Source organism: Anopheles cruzii, chromosome 3 (assembly GCF_943734635.1).
Source record: "Anopheles cruzii chromosome 3, idAnoCruzAS_RS32_06, whole genome shotgun sequence".
Lineage (NCBI taxonomy): Eukaryota > Metazoa > Arthropoda > Insecta > Diptera > Culicidae > Anopheles > Anopheles cruzii.
In genome coordinates this window covers 13,563,508-13,580,885 of record NC_069145.1, presented here as the reverse complement: position 1 = coordinate 13,580,885, position 17,378 = coordinate 13,563,508, and the positions used below count along the sequence as shown (strand labels likewise).

At 51.3% G+C, this 17,378-nt stretch overlaps 2 protein-coding genes and 5 non-coding genes across 7 annotated transcripts; 5 read left to right on the top strand and 2 right to left on the bottom strand.

Annotated features, from left to right (window-relative positions):
* The first annotated feature begins 4,196 nt into the window (after positions 1-4,196).
* Positions 4,197-10,099, top strand: LOC128269876 (period circadian protein). Its single transcript, XM_053007281.1, has 6 exons — positions 4,197-4,306; positions 4,910-5,457; positions 5,527-8,378; positions 8,450-8,821; positions 8,917-9,561; positions 9,668-10,099. Exons 1-6 carry the CDS (start codon positions 4,197-4,199, stop codon positions 9,887-9,889), a joined length of 4,749 nt encoding a protein of 1,582 aa, XP_052863241.1. The 3' UTR covers positions 9,890-10,099.
* A 93-nt stretch (positions 10,100-10,192) lies between these two features.
* On the bottom strand, positions 10,193-11,432 carry LOC128269875 (N-glycosylase/DNA lyase). The gene is made up of 3 exons (XM_053007280.1): positions 11,347-11,432; positions 10,839-11,285; positions 10,193-10,772 (listed from the first exon to the last, which is right to left on the bottom strand). The coding sequence occupies exons 1-3, from the start codon at positions 11,430-11,432 to the stop codon at positions 10,193-10,195; spliced, it is 1,113 nt and encodes a 370-aa protein (XP_052863240.1).
* Positions 11,433-11,952: 520 nt separating this feature from the next.
* Positions 11,953-12,032, top strand: Trnal-uag (transfer RNA leucine (anticodon UAG)). Its single transcript has one exon. It is a non-coding gene; the product is annotated as a tRNA-Leu (tRNA).
* A 208-nt stretch (positions 12,033-12,240) lies between these two features.
* On the bottom strand, positions 12,241-12,312 carry Trnaa-ugc (transfer RNA alanine (anticodon UGC)). The gene has a single exon. It is a non-coding gene; the product is annotated as a tRNA-Ala (tRNA).
* A 584-nt stretch (positions 12,313-12,896) lies between these two features.
* On the top strand, positions 12,897-12,968 carry Trnaa-ugc (transfer RNA alanine (anticodon UGC)). The gene has a single exon. It is a non-coding gene; the product is annotated as a tRNA-Ala (tRNA).
* A 195-nt stretch (positions 12,969-13,163) lies between these two features.
* Positions 13,164-13,235, top strand: Trnae-uuc (transfer RNA glutamic acid (anticodon UUC)). The gene has a single exon. It is a non-coding gene; the product is annotated as a tRNA-Glu (tRNA).
* Positions 13,236-14,263: 1,028 nt separating this feature from the next.
* Positions 14,264-14,343, top strand: Trnar-acg (transfer RNA arginine (anticodon ACG)). Its single transcript has one exon. It is a non-coding gene; the product is annotated as a tRNA-Arg (tRNA).
* The last annotated feature ends 3,035 nt before the right edge of the window (positions 14,344-17,378 follow it).

Below are 17,378 nucleotides of genomic sequence, written 5' to 3'. Positions count from 1 at the left end.
CCACCTGAGGGTGCGCTTTCCTGCTGGAAACCCACACACACTGCCCCAGGGTTACCCTTGGCAGTTTGGCGATACATAACAGCTCCAATGCCGGGAAGCAATACGTAACACAGATCGTATTCACCGTTTACTGTGCTAATCTTCCCAATATCATGTTCATCCCTAGGGTTTGGCCCATCCTTGAGGGACGCCATACGTTCCCTCCAGGATTTGGTCTAAATTATTACCATTTACAAGTATCCGTCGGATCCAACCAAAACTTTTGCCAGCTGAGCGGACTAACGATTCTGTCGAAGTTCATCCCCGAAGCGATGAACATCGCCCTTTCTCATTCGGCCGCACACTCCAGCAGCCTAGCTGAGCAGTTCCTGCCTTTCATTCGGTCCGGTTCATTCGCAAACATGGTGGGCATGCGGGCCAGAAACGTGCAACTCGCAACAACGCACTTCAACAATCGTAGCTGGTCGTAGTCGCGGTCCGTTGCGGACTGATCAGTTTGCGGTGAATGTTCGCTCGGAAAGGATCGAAAAATTTTAGTGAGCACGGTTCGTGGAGCTACGGGTAGGTGAAAGGACTTCTTCTAGGACTCTCCGCTCGGTGCTGTTAATATCTTCGTTGTGTGCTGTGTGCCTTGAAAAGTGTCTTAAACATAAAACTGCACAGGTTCCTGTTTAAGTGACATCAATTTAAAACAAACACGGGTCAGCTGGCTGCAATCCTGATAAGCTCACCTCTTGGTGGACTCTGCGCTGTGGCTCATGCGATATTCATGCCAGAAGGCTGACTGGAAGTGATATAAGCGACGGACGGTTTATGAATGGATACCGTTTCGATTTAAAACGGAACCGTTGTGTGTATTTGCGACAAACTCAAGCCACCTCCAAACGAGTTGCCCATCTACGGTTGGGAACGTGCAAAAAGCAAACGAATAGGTTTGCATCATATTAAAGGGTGGTTTGCCATTGCGGGTCCCGGTTAGACAGTGATGAAAGTTGAATCATTCTTAGCCTTATGTTGATCGTGACGTTGGGAAGACGGTATGAAGTGACTGTTCGTAGCCGACAAGTCGGGCCAGTCGGACCCCATCGTGGCCTCCGTCTGCTACTAGCTGGTTGAATTTCAAATTAGGATCATCTCCAGTTTGTCTTCCGTATTTCATTACAAAATACGCCGTGCGTTGGAAACTGCCCCAGATATCGTGCTTGTGAAGAAACGGCGAATCATATTGGACGTTTGTACGTGATCACTTCTACAGCTAGACATTAAGCGTAGTTTGTTCACAGTTCCGTTGTTATGTGTAAGTAAAAAAATCTGGGATTTGGGGTTGGAATATACAGGAAACCCCTATTTCTTGCCATGGCCGGGGACGGGACAATTTACAAAAACCCTCATATTTTGACAAAGCCAGACCAAAGGTCTTTAGGGCCCCAGAATGTAATCAACGGTGGGAACACCTACAACGGAACCGCATCAACTTCTCGTCTGAATTTGCTGCCATTTTCTTAAAATAGCCCTGAAACCATACTGGAAGAAGTTTAGTTTTGTTTAAACACCAGAGAACTTTTCCGACTGAAATGTGTATGTAAAAAGGTCCTCTTACGAGACACAGCTCAGAAAATAGAACCGTTGCGGTGTTGTTGCATCAACCGTGCAGTTGGACGTTCGGTGTTCGAGTCGGACAATTTCCCGTGTTCATTTCACCCGGAAGTGGGTGGCACAAACTGTCGCCACGGCCCCATCCTTTCGGTCGTCGTACGGACAACGGTTTGGTGCACGAGGTTCAACATGCCTTTTTTGCCATGTTTCGAGCTCGTGGGGCGGTCCGGCGTTGAGCCTACCACCACCCCACCCGTGGGCGTAACAACCATTGGCACGTTTTCCAACCAACGCGCTCGTTGTCTAACAGCAAGGGGAGGGAGACAGCCAGGAGACAGATAAAGAAAAGGATCGAATTGCGTGGCGAAATCAATGGTAAACCGACAAAACAGTTACGCTGAAATCCGCAATAATCCGATTTGCGCATCGAAAGCACAAGGCAGAGAAATTTGTTTTTAATACTTCGGTTTCGGTGACCGAAAATTGAAATGAAAAAAAAAAATATTTTGAGTACCTGGAGGCGCATGGTTGCTCACCTTATTTTAATCTCATTGCGTCAACTATGGTTAATAATGGATACGATTTCTAATCAATATTAGGTCAATGCTGGATCAGCTTTAAAGCGAGGTCTGTTAGACAAATCTATTCTACAGATCGTTTTCCAATTATCAAAGGGCGTAACTTGCTCTTAAACCCTTTTTAATACTCATTTTGAAGGGATGTTTTCTAGCTAATCGAGCCAACTGAATTATGTATTCCTCTAATTTATCAGTTTATTTTCAGTTTTAAACACTTTTCAACTCGCCTGCCGACGACTGTCTTAAATAATCGAAGCATAAGATTTGGTTGATGAACGCTTTCGAACGTACAATTTACATTCGCACATCGTTTAACATTTAAATATACTAGCAACCTTGGTACGAGCAGATCCTTGTGAAGATCGTGATTTGGTAACAGTTCCATTGATCGATCGGTCCAGTATCTTGGCATCGACGAATGTCTCTCGGGCAATTATTTCAAACCTTCACGCCGGAGGTCGTTACCGACCGACTGGAACCACCGCGGCCGCCACCGCCACCATCCCGCGGGGCCATATTCTCCGCGGAGTCGCATTACGACAGTCTCTCGTGGGACAACATGTGACTGGACCCCGCCGCCGGTCTAGCACCCTCAGCCCCCGACCGACCGCGTTGAACCAAAACAAAGTGGAAAGGCCTACCGGAGCCCCCCGAAAGGCGGATGAGCGCCGAGCGCGGTGGGTACCGGAGCGTCTCCCCCTTTGCAATTGTTGACTGTTTTGTTATTTGCATGCTGTAGACGTGTGTGCGTGTACGTACGCTTCCACGCGATTGTAGTGTCGCCACCCAACCGAGGGGGCGACTGGCATAGACAGGGTGTGGGCAAACTGTTATGGCCGGCTAAAGTTCACTGTGTCGCGCGCGAGTGTTGGTCTTTCCGGCGGCGAAACGTGCATCGCCAGCGCCGACAGTGCACATCGGTACGTCGTTCAGTTCGGAAGTCTTTAAAGCTCACCGGAATGATGGGATCGCGGATCAGCGTGTGTTAATCGTAAGGCTTTTGTGTGTGATATTTATCATTTTTCAGAACATACAAATGTAAAACAAATGTTTAAAATTTAGTGCTGGGCCGTCAAACGGACAGTACAAATACTGCTCTTGAGCAATTTTATCACCCGCCGATCATGTAACGCGGCTCCGGCTTAGTCAGCTAGCCCTCGAGGCCGAGAAGCCAGGGTGCACATGCCGCGCCACGTGAGATGACGCGCGCGATCGGCGTCTCACAAACACCTACGCGTAGTCTGCCAAGCGCCAAACGCATACGCGCACTGCATCGTGGCACAAATTCCACTTCCCTGGTGTGTCACATATTCTCACGCCCGGCTTGGTGGCAGAATTTCATGGTTAAACGGTGTCAGGCCGTTAGACAATTGCTCGCTGGAATCGCTGGAAGGACGCTTCGGTGTATCAACTGCAAACCTGCATTGCATAAGTGCAGCAAGTAGTGCACTCGAGGAAATAAATGCAATTGCAAGATTCACGTGTGCGCTGCGTGGTTCGCTCTGCTCGCGATGCGTATCACGGCCCAGAACCGTGTACTAAATGTGTTGCGATATAAATGTAGCGATATGGTGAACAAAATGTTACCGTCCGACTTTTTTCCTGGTGACTTCCGTGTTTGGGCACAGTGAACTAGTCTCTTAACCGTTACCGTTTCCTTACGTTCGTTCTCATTCTGGCCGTGTGGTGTCGTCATGTTTCCGTAGATCCTTTAAACAGATGTTCCATCCAGATACCAGGAATCACTCCAAATGCGCAATGCGTAAGTGTAAAGTTTCATAAAGACAAACGCCTGAAACAGTGAAAACAGCGAAAAAACGGTTGAGCTATCAACGTGCCTTCAAAAAAGTCACGTTGCCGTGAACGGGAGCACGGGCTTGATCCAGTGGCCGATGCTCGCAAAAACTAAACCTACGATTCTGTGAAGCGTTAGAAAAGCATTCAACCAAAAACACTAGAACGAAGAAACCAACGAAGTGGATGTGAAATAAAAAACACTACAGCGACGAAACCAGATACAAAATGTCCGCCACCGGAATGGAAAACTCGGAGGGGGCCGAATCGACGCACAACACCAAGGTGTCCGATTCCGCTTACTCCAACAGCTGCAGCAACAGTCAGTCACAGAGAAGGTAAGCATAGGACCCACCTTAATAGGGTGTCCACTTCGGGTGAATGGACTGGAGCCGTGCAGAAAGTGCCTCACTTTGTGCATAGGCTTTGGTTAACGTAGCATATATGTTTTCTTGTCCTTTTCGAAAGGTTATTCAGTTTCTTAAAATTTTTAATGTTCAAATAAAACCATTGTGCTGTTAATGATTCTTCGAAACGAAAGATAGTTGAGTTGAACTAAGGGAAAGGCCTAGCTTCTCTCCTTTCCAACATTGCGATCGAAGCGGCCCTCCGAGGCTCTGAAGCGGAGATTTCGGGGACCAAGCTTACATAGGCATTGAGCAAGCTGCGGACGGTCTGGAGATAAACGATGACTAAATTTAGTTTACCATCCGTGGCTTGCTCGTCTTGACCGGAATTGAAGAAGGCTTTGATTGAATACTTGCTAACGCTGAGTGAGCTAATGAGATGAGTTTCGTTCACAGCTCACTTTCGGTGAGAAAATACTGACTGTTTCAAAACCTAAAATTCACTCCGCTTGTTGATGTGCATTTCAGTAAGATGAATAAACGACGAACTGATCTTTCAACTAAACAATTGTATTGTAATCCCCAAACGTTTAGCGGAAGTTCAAAATCACGCCACAGTGGCAGCAACTCGTCCGGCAGCAGTGGCTACGGTGGGAAGGCGTCAACCCAAGCCAGCAGCTTCGCCCCTCTGCCGCAGCCGGCCATCAAGCGCACAAAGGAGAAGGACCGCAAGAAGAAGAAGCTGAAGACGTCCACGGACGGCAATGGCGTGTGCGGCGGTGCACCATCCTCGACATCGACGGTCGGTGGCGGGGTCACCACCACCACGATCGGTCCACTATCTAACGGGAACACAGGCGCAGGTGAAGACGACGACCAAGGATCATCGGTTGGGCCAGCACCGGGGACCACAGTGTCAGCTGCTGGTGTGTCGTCCGTTCCCAGCACCAACAGCGAGTCGTGTGACGGTGCCGCAGTCGGAGGTGCGAACGGAAACTCAGCGGTTCAGCAAATGAACCACGAGTCCTCGGCGGCCATGTCGACGGGCCGTAGCAGCCCGTGTGACGGGGCGTTAGACGAGGAGATGAAAGCGGCCGCAGCCGGCGCTGTGGTTTCAGCTCAGATCATGGGCGAGGAGCAAGGTAAGCAAGCAACTCCTGCGCCACCATCGCCACAGTGTCAGCATTTTGCTTTTTCATCACATGGCACAGGCAAGGGAGACGGTCAGCAGACGGCACAGGATCGGCAATCGTCGGTGGGTGCGTTCGGAATGCACTCCTCGGCAAAGCTCGCCCATAGCATGCTGCCCGGCCCGGCTACACTGCCGGCCGGGGTGGCTTCGATCGTCAACTCGATCGCGGCCGGTGAAGCCATCAAGCTGCGGGGCTGCCAAAGGCACGGCCCCGCGGCGGAGCTCCCGGGATGGAGTGGCGGTGGCGGGCTACTGATGCGGGACAAGCAGCAGAACACGAGCACACAGCACGGGGCGCAGAGACAGCAGTACCTTACCCCATCGCTCCAGAAACACGTGTCGGCCCAAGACAAGGTGTCACAGGATAATCTCCATCACCATCATCAGCAACAGGGACACCAGTCGAAGCACCAGCAACAGCAGCACCAGTCGGTTCCCCAATCGAACACTCCACGAACCAACAAACCGGAGGTGGAGGACGGATTCTGTTGCGTGATCTCGATGCACGACGGCGTGGTGCTCTTCACGACGCCCAGCATCACGCACAGTCTCGGCTTCCCGAAGGACATGTGGCTCGGGCGGTCGTTCATCGACTTCGTCCACCCGAAGGACCGGTCCACGTTCGCGAGCCAGATCACGTCGAAGGTGGTGGTACCGCTGGGTGAGTCGAAAAGCGGCCAAAAGGACCAGAAGAACTCGCTTTACGTGATGCTGCGCAAGTACCGGGGCCTCAAGTCGGCCGGGTTCGGCGTGACGAAGACGTCGGTCAGCTACGAACCGTACCGGCTGGTGCTGACGTTCCGCGAGGCGCCGGTCGAGAACGCGGAGCTGGTTAGCGGCCGTAGCATCCTGCTGATCGTCTCGGCCAGCCCGGTCAAGAGCGTGTACCGCGAGCCGAACGAAGCGCTGTGCGAGCGCGAGCTAAAGTTCAGCACCCGCCACACGACGTCCGGTGTGCTGAGCTACGTCGACGGGAACTCGGTCGAGTCGATCGGCTACCTGCCGCAGGACATTCTGGGCCGCTCGATCATGGAGCTGTACCACCCGGACGATATGCCGATACTGCGCAAAACGTACGAGACGGTGATGGTGAAGGGCCAGACGGCGGGCGCCTCGTTCGTGGGCCAACCGTACCGCTTCCTGGTCAACAACGGGTGCTACATCGTGCTCAGCACCGAGTGGACCAGCTTCGTGAACCCCTGGTCGCGCGAGCTGGAGTTCGTGATTGGCAGCCATCGGATTTTGCAAGGCCCATCGACGGCGGACGTGTTCGCGTCCGGCTTCTACGCGCAGGACCAGTGCCCGGACGAGGTGCTGAAGGAGGCGAAGATGATCGAGGAGCAGATCCTGCGGCTGCTGAAAGAACCGGTGGCCAAACCGTCCGACATGGTGAAGCAGGAGGTGTCGAAGCGCTGCAAGGCGCTTGCCTCGTTCATGGAAGAGCTCATGGACGAGGTGGCCCAGCCGGAGCTGAAGCTGAATCTGTTGAACGAATCGGACTTTACCTTCTCCGAGCGGGACTCGGTGATGCTCGGGGAAATCTCGCCGCACCACGAGTACTTTGACAGCAAGAGCTCCTCGGAGACGCCACCCAGCTACAACCAGCTCAATTACAACGAGAATTTGCAGCGGTTCTTCGACAGTCGGCCGGCGATGAACATCGAAGAACCGCTCAAGATGGACTCGTCCGGCGGCGGCACCAACACGGAGACGATCGACGACCAAACGCACGTCAGCCCGAACCAGCGGTTCAGTGCGAGCGGCGGTGGCGGTAGCGGAGGGTCGGCCGGAAATTTTAGCTCCGAAAGCAACGCGCAGATGGACAGCACCACCAACACGACCAGCAACACCGGCGGCACCGGGACGGGCACCTCGAGCGGTGGCGGCAGCTTCCAGCCGCCGACCCTGACCGAGGAGCTGCTCTGCCAGCACAACGAGGACATGCAGAAGGTGATGCTGAAGAAGCACCGGGAGGCCCGCATGGTGGCGCGCGGCACCGAGAAGAACAAGAAGGGACCGCCGGACAAAGCGTACGCCTCGAATGCGCCGCACGGCGTCAAGCGCGGCTCGTCCCACTCCTGGGAGGGTGACCCGCACAAGGCGATCAAACATCAGCACAATCCGGACGGTGGTGGCTGCGGTGGAGGGACACAGCATCAGAAGGGACCCGTGGCTTCGCAGGCCTTACAGCAACAGCTTCTGATCCAGCAGCAACAGCAGCAGCAGCAACATCAGCTTCAGCAACGGCATCACCATTCGAGTCATGGCCTACTGCTGCAGCCACCGCCGATGCAACAACAGCACTCGTCCTCGGCGCTGCACCAGCACGCACAACATACGCCGCAGCATCAGTATCTTCAGCAGCAGCCGTTCCACCAGCAACCACCACAGCAATCCACGCTTGGGGGCCATCAATCGTACCTGGGCGAAGCGATGGGCAACGGGGCATCACTGCGGCAGCCAACGATGGCCTACGGGTCCAGCATAACCACGGCCACGTTGAACGCCCCCCAGATGAGCTATGCCACGCACACCGCCGGGCGCACCGGTGACCTGTGGCCACCGTTCAGCGTGAGCGTATCGGCGATGCAGGGCTCCGCAGGGGCCACCAGCTTGATGCCGTCGCCCAGCATCTTTCCCACGCTTTACTACATTCCGGCGGCAGCTGCTGCGGCCGCAGCCGCCGTAACTCCGCCATCGGCGGTCTCGACAGCAGCCACCGTCAATCCGGTCACGGTGCCGTACATGGCGGCTGGCGTGATGTACCCACATCCGCAGCTCTACCAGCAGTCGATGCTCTATCCGCCGATGATGTACCACGCGATGCCGTACCAACCATTGCCACCGCCCTGTGACACACGAAACGTAAGTGTTTTCTCCACACGATCCTAACCTCAACCCGGGTTGGGGCTTACTAATCGTGTCCACCCTCAAACCTACAGCTTCAACAGCAGCAACAACAGCAGCAACGGCACCAGCAGCAACAACAGCAGCAGCAACGGCAGCAGCTCCAGTCCGACAAGCAACAATCGGGCGTGAGTGCCCCGTGTCAGTCCGGGGGCGGCCCATTAAGATCCGGTTCCGGACAGCAGCAGCAACAGTCGCTAGACGACGCAGCGGGCACTTCAGGCCCTGGCGGCCTGGCCGGTGGCGGAAACAAATGCCCCGGACACCACACGGTGCCACCGTCGGCCGGTAGTGGCTCGCTTTCACAAACCCCCTTCCAGCGGCCCTCGTCACAGGCCACTTCGGTTAAGGCCGAACCCGGTTCGGCCCTGGGCAGCATCGCGTCCACGTCGATCGTCGTCAATCGGGTAAAAAGGAGGGTGCCACAAACTTGCGCTCCGTGTGGATCGGACCGAAAGTCTAACTCTGGTTCGTTGCCGTTTGGTAACACATTTTTTTCCAGGCATTCTCGGAGTCATCGAAGAAGGACCTCATCGACTCGCCAGTCATATCGATCGTGGACTGTGCCGACTGTGCCCTGGACGAAGTACTGGACAAGCGCGGCGGTGCTGGTGCTCGAGGTAACGGTTCCTCTGTCGGCGCAGGACGCCTTCTGGCCGGGGAGAAGGGAGCGAATCGCGATAGCCGAACGGATGGCGGACGGCGAGAAGCTGGCTGTGCGGTGGTGGTCGGGGGACTGTGCGAAAACAGCGACGATATGGACGAGTCGAGCTTTTCCAGCTTCTACTCGAGCTTCCTGAAGACGGACAACTCGTCCGACGGGCACAACGGGACGGACAAGAAGGACTCGAGCGAGATGTGCTGGGAAACGAGCTCAAACAATGCGCTCAATGCGATCGGCGATGCGGCCGGTGCGGCCTTGCCCGAAGAGGGTGGTGCCTCTGCGCGCAGCAAAAGCAGCGGCGATGGCATCCTCACACGGCCCGCTAACACCGGAATCGGATGCCGAGCGAAACGGCGCCCGAATCCGCCGTGGCTGGATAACGTCTGCCAGACGAAGGACCTCATCTACCGGTACCAGATCAACGAGCGGTCGCTCAAGGAGCTGCTCGCTTCGGACAGTTTGGCGCTGAAGAAGATCAGCCAGGTAAGTGAGTGATTCGGCGTCGTGTGGTCGCCGCCCGTTTGCTGCCCGTACCCCGTTTGCTTACCCTCTCCGTTTGCATGCTTGTCCGCGCGTTACCACGCGACAGCCAATCCTGGTAAATGATCAGCTCGGTCAGTTGTATCTTGACCTCGAGCTGGAGGGCCTGTCGGCGAAGCTGTCCCTCAGCGAGGCAACGTCCGGGAGCAGCAGCGACGATTGCGACGTGAAGGACAAAACCAGGGTGGCCAAGCGCAACATGAAGTACAGCAAGCTGGTGATGATCTACGAGGAAAACGCCCCGTTCCCACCGCCACCGAACGAACCGTGACAACCGTGTGATGAGCGGCCCAAACCGGCGGCCCGCCAAATCCTCCGTCTGGCCGTTGGTGCAGTATTTTAGACAGCTAAACCCAAATGGCGCACACTTTAAATGATGATGCTAGCGAAAGTAGCCGAAAAGTATCCGGCCGAGCCGTTGATCTCGAAGGCGCGCGATCAAGAGCGCGTGATCGCAAAGAAAAGACTTGTTATTCGAAAAGGTCCGATGGCGACGTTACGTTAACAGTGATAAAGCTTAGCAAAGCATGTAAGAGTATTTGGAATAAAGTAATATTTGTAAGAAAGTTGAAATTTAACACTTAGTCTTCTTGCGTTTCTTCTCCGGAACTTGCTTCCCACTGTCGGGTGACGTTTGCCCGTTGCGTTCCTTGAACTGACGAAGATCCGAACAGAAGAGCACCGTTTGTGCCCAACCAGCGCAAGGTCCGTAAATTTCACGAAATTTGTCCGCCACCAGCCCGTACTGTTTGTCTGTGACGGCTTTGGCCCCCAGCCCGGGCAGGTAGTGTTTTGCCAGCTGAAACACGTGTGTATCAACCGGAATTGCCTGCAGGTGGTTCAACGACATCAGGCAAATGCAATCGGCCACCTTTGGGCCGACTCCCGGCAGAGTCACTAGCTCCCGGTGGGCCGATTTGTAGTCCAGCTCAGTGAGCCGCCGGAACCAATCGAGGCCCCCGAGGGAAAGGATCTTTTCTGCCGACCGTTGAATGTACTTGGCGCGATACCCGAACCCTAGCTCCCGGAGCTTGGCTTCCACCGATGCGTCAGCCAGGGCAGCGATCGACGGGAAACTCCAGTAGGAGGTGCCAGCGTACTTGCCAATCAGCACGCCATAGTGGATGCAAAGCTTCTCCACCAGATCCGAGATTCTGCGAAAGTTAGGAGAAGCTGATGAGTAACGCATTTTTGATCGCAAAAAGCCGCAGCAGCGTTACCGCGTGATGTGGTTGTTCTGGGAACAAATAAAGCTGAACAGATTCTCAACCGGGTCCTGATCTAGCTGACGCACGGCGTAGAACTGATGTGCGCTGTTGGCAAAGTGTTCGTGGCATTCCGTCCACTGTCGGTAATGCTGCTCGAGGTCGACATCGAGGCGAAAGTAGATTCGCAGCAGCTGCTCATAGTACGACGCTGGATACAACAATTCGCCGTTTGTAGCTTGTTCCTTCGGTTCTGACAACTTCATGCGCACCTGGGCCACTTTCGGGGCCGCATCCACCGGAGAACCGGCCGTTTGTCTGTCCGAATCACTCGGATACGGCTGCTCGGCCACAACACGGTACTGCAGCTCACGCTCTGTTTGGCGCAGAATCCATACAATGTTGGCAAACACACCGATAAACTCTGCGTCAACCACTTCCGGGGACGGATGCGGTTTCCAACTGAAACAATGCCAGCTCATGGTGAGAAAGATTGTGCAACGTGATCCGATCGCTAACTTACCGAAAACTTTGGCCACCCAGCAGAGTTGCTTTAAGTTGCAATTGCTTGCACTCACAAGAAACCGATCGCCATCCGGGGGTGGCCATACTGGAAAATGCTCTCCAGAACGTTTTTAATGCGCGCACGTGCTTCAGGTTATTAAACGGGTTTTAAAGAGATGATGCAACGAACAGAATCCAGTAGAGTTTTTTATTTGCGCGCCCTTTGCAAGTAAACAAACAAACGTCTGACGGGCGCAATGTCAAACGGAATCCGAACGTCGTACATTGTACACAAGTTTGCAACCATTTGTGTACAAGCGCTAACGTCTTTTTCTAAACGAGAATTTTTTTTTCTATAATAGAATTTTACAGTATAACATGTACGACCGTTGTAAATAGATAAAAATAGCATATATGAAATGATTGGAAGTAAATACAGAAACACCAAACGCCTATGTTTCAAGATTATGTTATTCGGGAGTATGTTTTTTCTTGTATCTTTGCAACCTTCAAACGTCAAATGGGTTGGTTTGGTTCAAAGTTGAATGGTTTGAAGTATAATCAATACACACGAAAAACATGATTAACGTCTTAAGTTAATTTGTATCGTTCCACTGGTTTAGATGGCAGCGTGGCCGAGTGGTCTAAGGCGCTGGTTTTAGGCACCAGTCAGAAATGGCGTGGGTTCGAATCCCACCGCTGTCAAAATTATTTTTGCATGCCGTCTCATCAATCCAACTGTTGGATGATTTGAATGCGGAACACACTCTGGCATAAGTATTCGCCCTGCTATATTATATTCCTCTATTGCTAGCACAAAACACGGCGGCAACTACCAAGGAATTTCGATTTTGCACATCACAGACGCTTTAGAATGTTACTAAAGGAACAAAAATTGAACCAATGTCTTGTGTGGAGATACCGGGGATCGAACCCGGGGCCTTTCACATGCAAAGCGAACGCTCTACCACTGAGCTATATCCCCCCTTATCAAACTTCTTCAATTATCAAGACGGGTCGTCGTTCCATTGTTAGCGTCTTAATGTAACAGAGATAGAAAGTTATGTAGAAGAATCACTATCTTAAAATGTAATTTTAGCTAAATTTATAGATTCTTGTACATCTTAAGTAAGATATTAAAAAAGGTTCAGCTACAGATACAAAACATAGCAAAAAAAACAAAACATAGTACGTGTTTCATCATTACAACCAACACTCGTCTAGCATAAACCACAGCCAATCAACGCAATATGATGAATTTACCAACCGCGAATACACACACAGCCATTTGCTTAATGTTTAGGACATATTCGTATTGGTACCATCGATGCAATGGTGTTTTAGAGAGATAACGTAACGAGAAATTGATCCCTAGGAGAGCAGCCACATGAGGTGAACTGCAGTTGCCCAAGAACAACAACGTTAATTGTTTCCAGTTTCAAACCTCTTTAAATTGCGAACAGAGAAAGAGAAACAAAAGCAGTAACAGATTCTATTTCATAAAACAATTTATTCAACTACACATCTTTCCTATACTTAACATGAGCATTGTTTTCAGCTTGCCCAAGAGGGGATGTAGCTCAGTGGTAGAGCGTTCGCTTTGCATGTGAAAGGCCCCGGGTTCGATCCCCGGCATCTCCAATTCTTTTTGCTCCCTTTCGACGACACAATTCGAGGAACTTACCCACTGTATTAAATAATATTTTGCCGTAATGTAATAGTTGTTTTCATGAAAATAGGATCTGACATTTACATTTCAGGTAATTTGAACATTTCAACGACGATGAAAAATAAGCTCTACTTTAAATGAGAATAAAAATCCCTACACGTTAACTCTCCCATATGGTCTAGTGGCTAGGATATCTGGCTTTCACCCAGAAGGCCCGGGTTCGATTCCCGGTATGGGAAACTTTTTTGCCTCGTCTATACTAAATGGATGACAGAAACCTCTTCCTAATAACCGCAACCAACATAAGCAAACAATGCCAAACATCCTTTTGCTCAATAACCTTCGGCACAGAAACGCTATGGCAAAACGTAGAAGGCCTGTTTTTGTTTTAATTTGAAGCCAATTCAACAACACAGTAAACGTGCTCTTTACTTTCGAACCGACTGATGTTCTTGAAACCGATTACAAGCATTAATTTCGTTGGTGACCAACGAAAGTCCGTTTTTATGTTATAACTGTTAACTGTATAACTGTTATAATCTGGTCAATGTTCAAGCATTCCTTTGATCCTACCTTGTGTCTGCAGTCGTTGTAAGGACCTCAAGGGCTTTATGCACATATTCGGTTCGGAATAACGTTACGCGCATGTGCCCAACAATCCCTAAAAGGCTCCTCGACACAGAACGGAAATACACAGGACAGAATACGCCACGCGCCTTCTACCTATGAATATAAATCGTCACGGCCAAGTGCCACCAACGCAGAGCCTACGAACCGGAACACCGGCTATTTTCCGGCACGAAGGAGTGACAAAGGGAATTTGTCTGTTGTAAAATACAATAAAACAGAATGTGTGTATTGAAAGAACAAACATCTTAACATTTAGCTGATTTATTGTAAAACTAGATAAACAAGCACACAATCCAACTTTCCAACCGCTCATGGTGATTGTTTCACATTAAGAGGGAGATAATTATACGTATTGTCTCAAACAGGATCACGTAATCGGTTGGAAGTTCGGAAGCACCAACCTACGGAGGACGCGAGAAAAAGTAGAAGGGACATTCCATACTTACAGGTCTCGACGAGGGTGGGGGACCGACGAACCGGAACAGTAGGCGATAATTTTAATTACCGCATGGGATTTTCAATGCACAGCGCACACACATACACCAAAACCGTAGCCATTGCCTGTATAATGTTGAGCGTCGGTTTATTTTTAGTATGCAATGTCTATATTTGAACACGGAAACATACATCGCAACACGGTCCTGTGGCGCAATGGATAACGCGTCTGACTACGGATCAGAAGATTCCAGGTTCCAGGTTCGACTCCTGGCAGGATCGCGCACTTATAGTGTGGTGGTAGTCACACTTTTTTGCTCCGATCGTACAGCTTTCGCCGTTTTCTCTATAAACGCATTATTTTTTTACTCACTATACGTTTTAGATATTTTTGCTGAGTATTGAGCACTAATCTTCGCGCACTACAAGACACATTTTTTGCACTTTCATGGCTTCATTTACTGCGAACTCCTTAAATGACTGGCCATAAACCAAAGAATTAACTATTTGAGTTACACACGACGTCTCTTCACGAATATTCACGTATTTGGAACCAAAGCAGAACAAATATGAACACCTTACACACGATTCACCGGACGTCGCAGCAATACCTTTGCGAACTATTTGTGCGATATGTGACCCGAACGATACAAATCGACACCTCGTGTGCAAATGATCCGGAATCGGAATCGTAGCTTACCTGTGAAGCCGGCGTTTCCAAGAATGAGCGAGACACCGATACAATTGGTGTACCGATCGGCTAACCACAGACCACAGATATGACAAACCCACAGAGCGGCAAAACGAATCAGTGCCACATCAGTCTGCGCCGAGAGCTTCCGTCGAGGCCGGCGCAGCAAGGTTATCACTTTCTCCAGAATTTTTATCCTTGGTTCAGCAAAGAATGTCCATTTGTGTGTCCCGGTTACTAGTAGAGCGTTGGACGCTAGGTTTCACGTGTCTGTAGTGAAAACTTGCTCTGAAACTGAACAATCCGCACTAAAACAATACTAAAACCGGACCGTGTGCGCGTGTGTTGTGAGTCAATTGGTTCCGTTCCGAAATTTCTTTATCATAACCTCAAACGAAAGCGAATGGCGCGTGTAAAGGCCAACGGGTTCTTCGCTACGCAGCAAATCGTTGGCGAGATATTATCACGCAGAAAAGTGTCGCTTCATCAGCACACTACCACCGAAGCCGAATGGCAGCCATGTGTAAGTAGTCTCAATTACGCACCGAACCATTTCATTAGCAAGCTGTCAGCCGCGGCCGATTGAAGCCGATCTTCTGCCCTCGGGGCACAGCATGTGCAGCTCATTTACATGACCTCGGTGCAGAACGACGCGGCCACCGAAGAGGACAGTTGCCAACGCAATGCCACCTCGGTACTGGAGAACGTTTTCGGAGCGTCGTCGATCGAGTGTCCCCGGGCCGAAAAAGCCCAACCACACCTGTTGTCGTCGTCGTCGTCGTCGACATCGGTGCGTTAATTGTGGTCCGGTGGCGATTGTGACACACGCCGCCAACCAGATGGTCCGTGCTGTGCACCGTGGCACCCGGCTTTGGGCCGTAATAAGCGTTGAAGAATGACGAAAGTGCACCGAAATCCTAAGCATCTCCAGATCGCCGCAGGCTGCCGACAGCAGTAGCGCAGGTGCTGTTGGCAGAAAACCGAATACGGCCCCAAAGGGCCCTATCGCGCCCTACAATCATCGAGACCAGATTCTCTAATACCTGGGAGAGGAATTTTCCGAATCGATTACGCATTCAATCCACCCAATCGTTGTAGACGGACGGACGAGGCGGCCATGCCTTTAGCAGTTCTCCGCCGGCTTTGTGCGTTTTATTGCGTTCGGTTCGGGACTCCTAAAATGGCTCCGATGGCTCCAGCACCATTAGCTGATGTCACCAAATAGCTCTGGCTTTGTCCTTGCGGACACTGCGCGGGACAGTAATTGTGGAAGTAGTTTTGCAGGTGCTTTGTCACATAATCGATAGCAGTCAGTGCCACCAATCGAGCGTTTCCGGTTTCGGGCGGTTCCATCGATCCACTCCCGACAACACTGTGTATATCGTGTTTGATTTTATTTTCTTTCCAGAAATGGCTGCGGCTCCTCGAACGGTGGCCTGCGGGTCGGTGGGCGGAAAGGATTTTGTGGTTAGGACACGGGGATCAACAAAGGGACGACGACGCCGAATCCGAGAGCGCGGAGCGAGAGAGGGTAAGTGACGGTTCTTTGATATCCACTGCGAGGTGCCATTTGGGCTTTACGCTATTGAACTCATCACAGTAAATTAAGTTTTAGTATCGGCCCGACCGTTCCGAACCCTGCGTTCAAGGAAGTCGTCAAGTTCGGTGTGCTCAGAGGGCACACTTTGGCAAACATCTTGGCCGTGATCTATCGTTTATGCCGACAGCGGTTTCGTGGGTTATTGCCTTGGGGCGCAAAGGCAAAAGCTGTTTAGCAGCAGCCCCTCCTAAAGGACGGCCAAGCAAATTACTACGCATGGGCAATTGGGGACTTGTTAGGGACGGTGGTACGGATTTCAAACGGCAGCCCGTAAAAGGCGGCAACGAATTTACACTTCATGCAGCGGGTTCACTGTTGACAACAAGTTATTTGCGTATGAAAGAAGGGCGCCCCATTTGGTTGGAACCAATCGGAATATTAGACCGATTGCGTGTGACACGAGTTACTTTGGAGAACCTTGAGGTTCTTCAATCAACTATCAACAAACTATTGGAATTGCATCGACAGTCCCGAAACGATACAGACATCGCTCTCAACACGGAGTGAACAGAGACACAAAAGACCAGAAAGATAAATTTCATATTTTGAAGCGCTGTCTGGTGCATGAATGCTTTCCAGATTGAATCCTGGTTATTTCTTATTCCTCACTGTACACAATTCATGCGGGAGCAATTGTTCCTTTCTCAGAACAATCGTAAACGCGTGCCAAACGGTACGGAATCTCCGTACGGAGACGACCCGAAACCGGACCAAAGAGCAAAAGCCACCGTGTAATTGACATCGTTCCGACAGACAAAAACACGCAGCCCAGAATGGTACAGGCCGCTGATGATCATCACCACCACCATCAACCATCATCATCATCATCATCAACGTCTTCGTGACGCGCGGTAGGAAACAAGAAATCGAATTCCACAACAGGTGCTGACCGAGAACACTTTTATCCGCTGTTCGCCTCGTTCCCGCCGCCGCGAGAAGTGGGCTAAGAAGATGCTCCGAGAGCTTCGGGGGCTTCAATTCGCGGCACGCACCAGGTCCGGGGGTTCTGCATCTGCATCTTTTTCG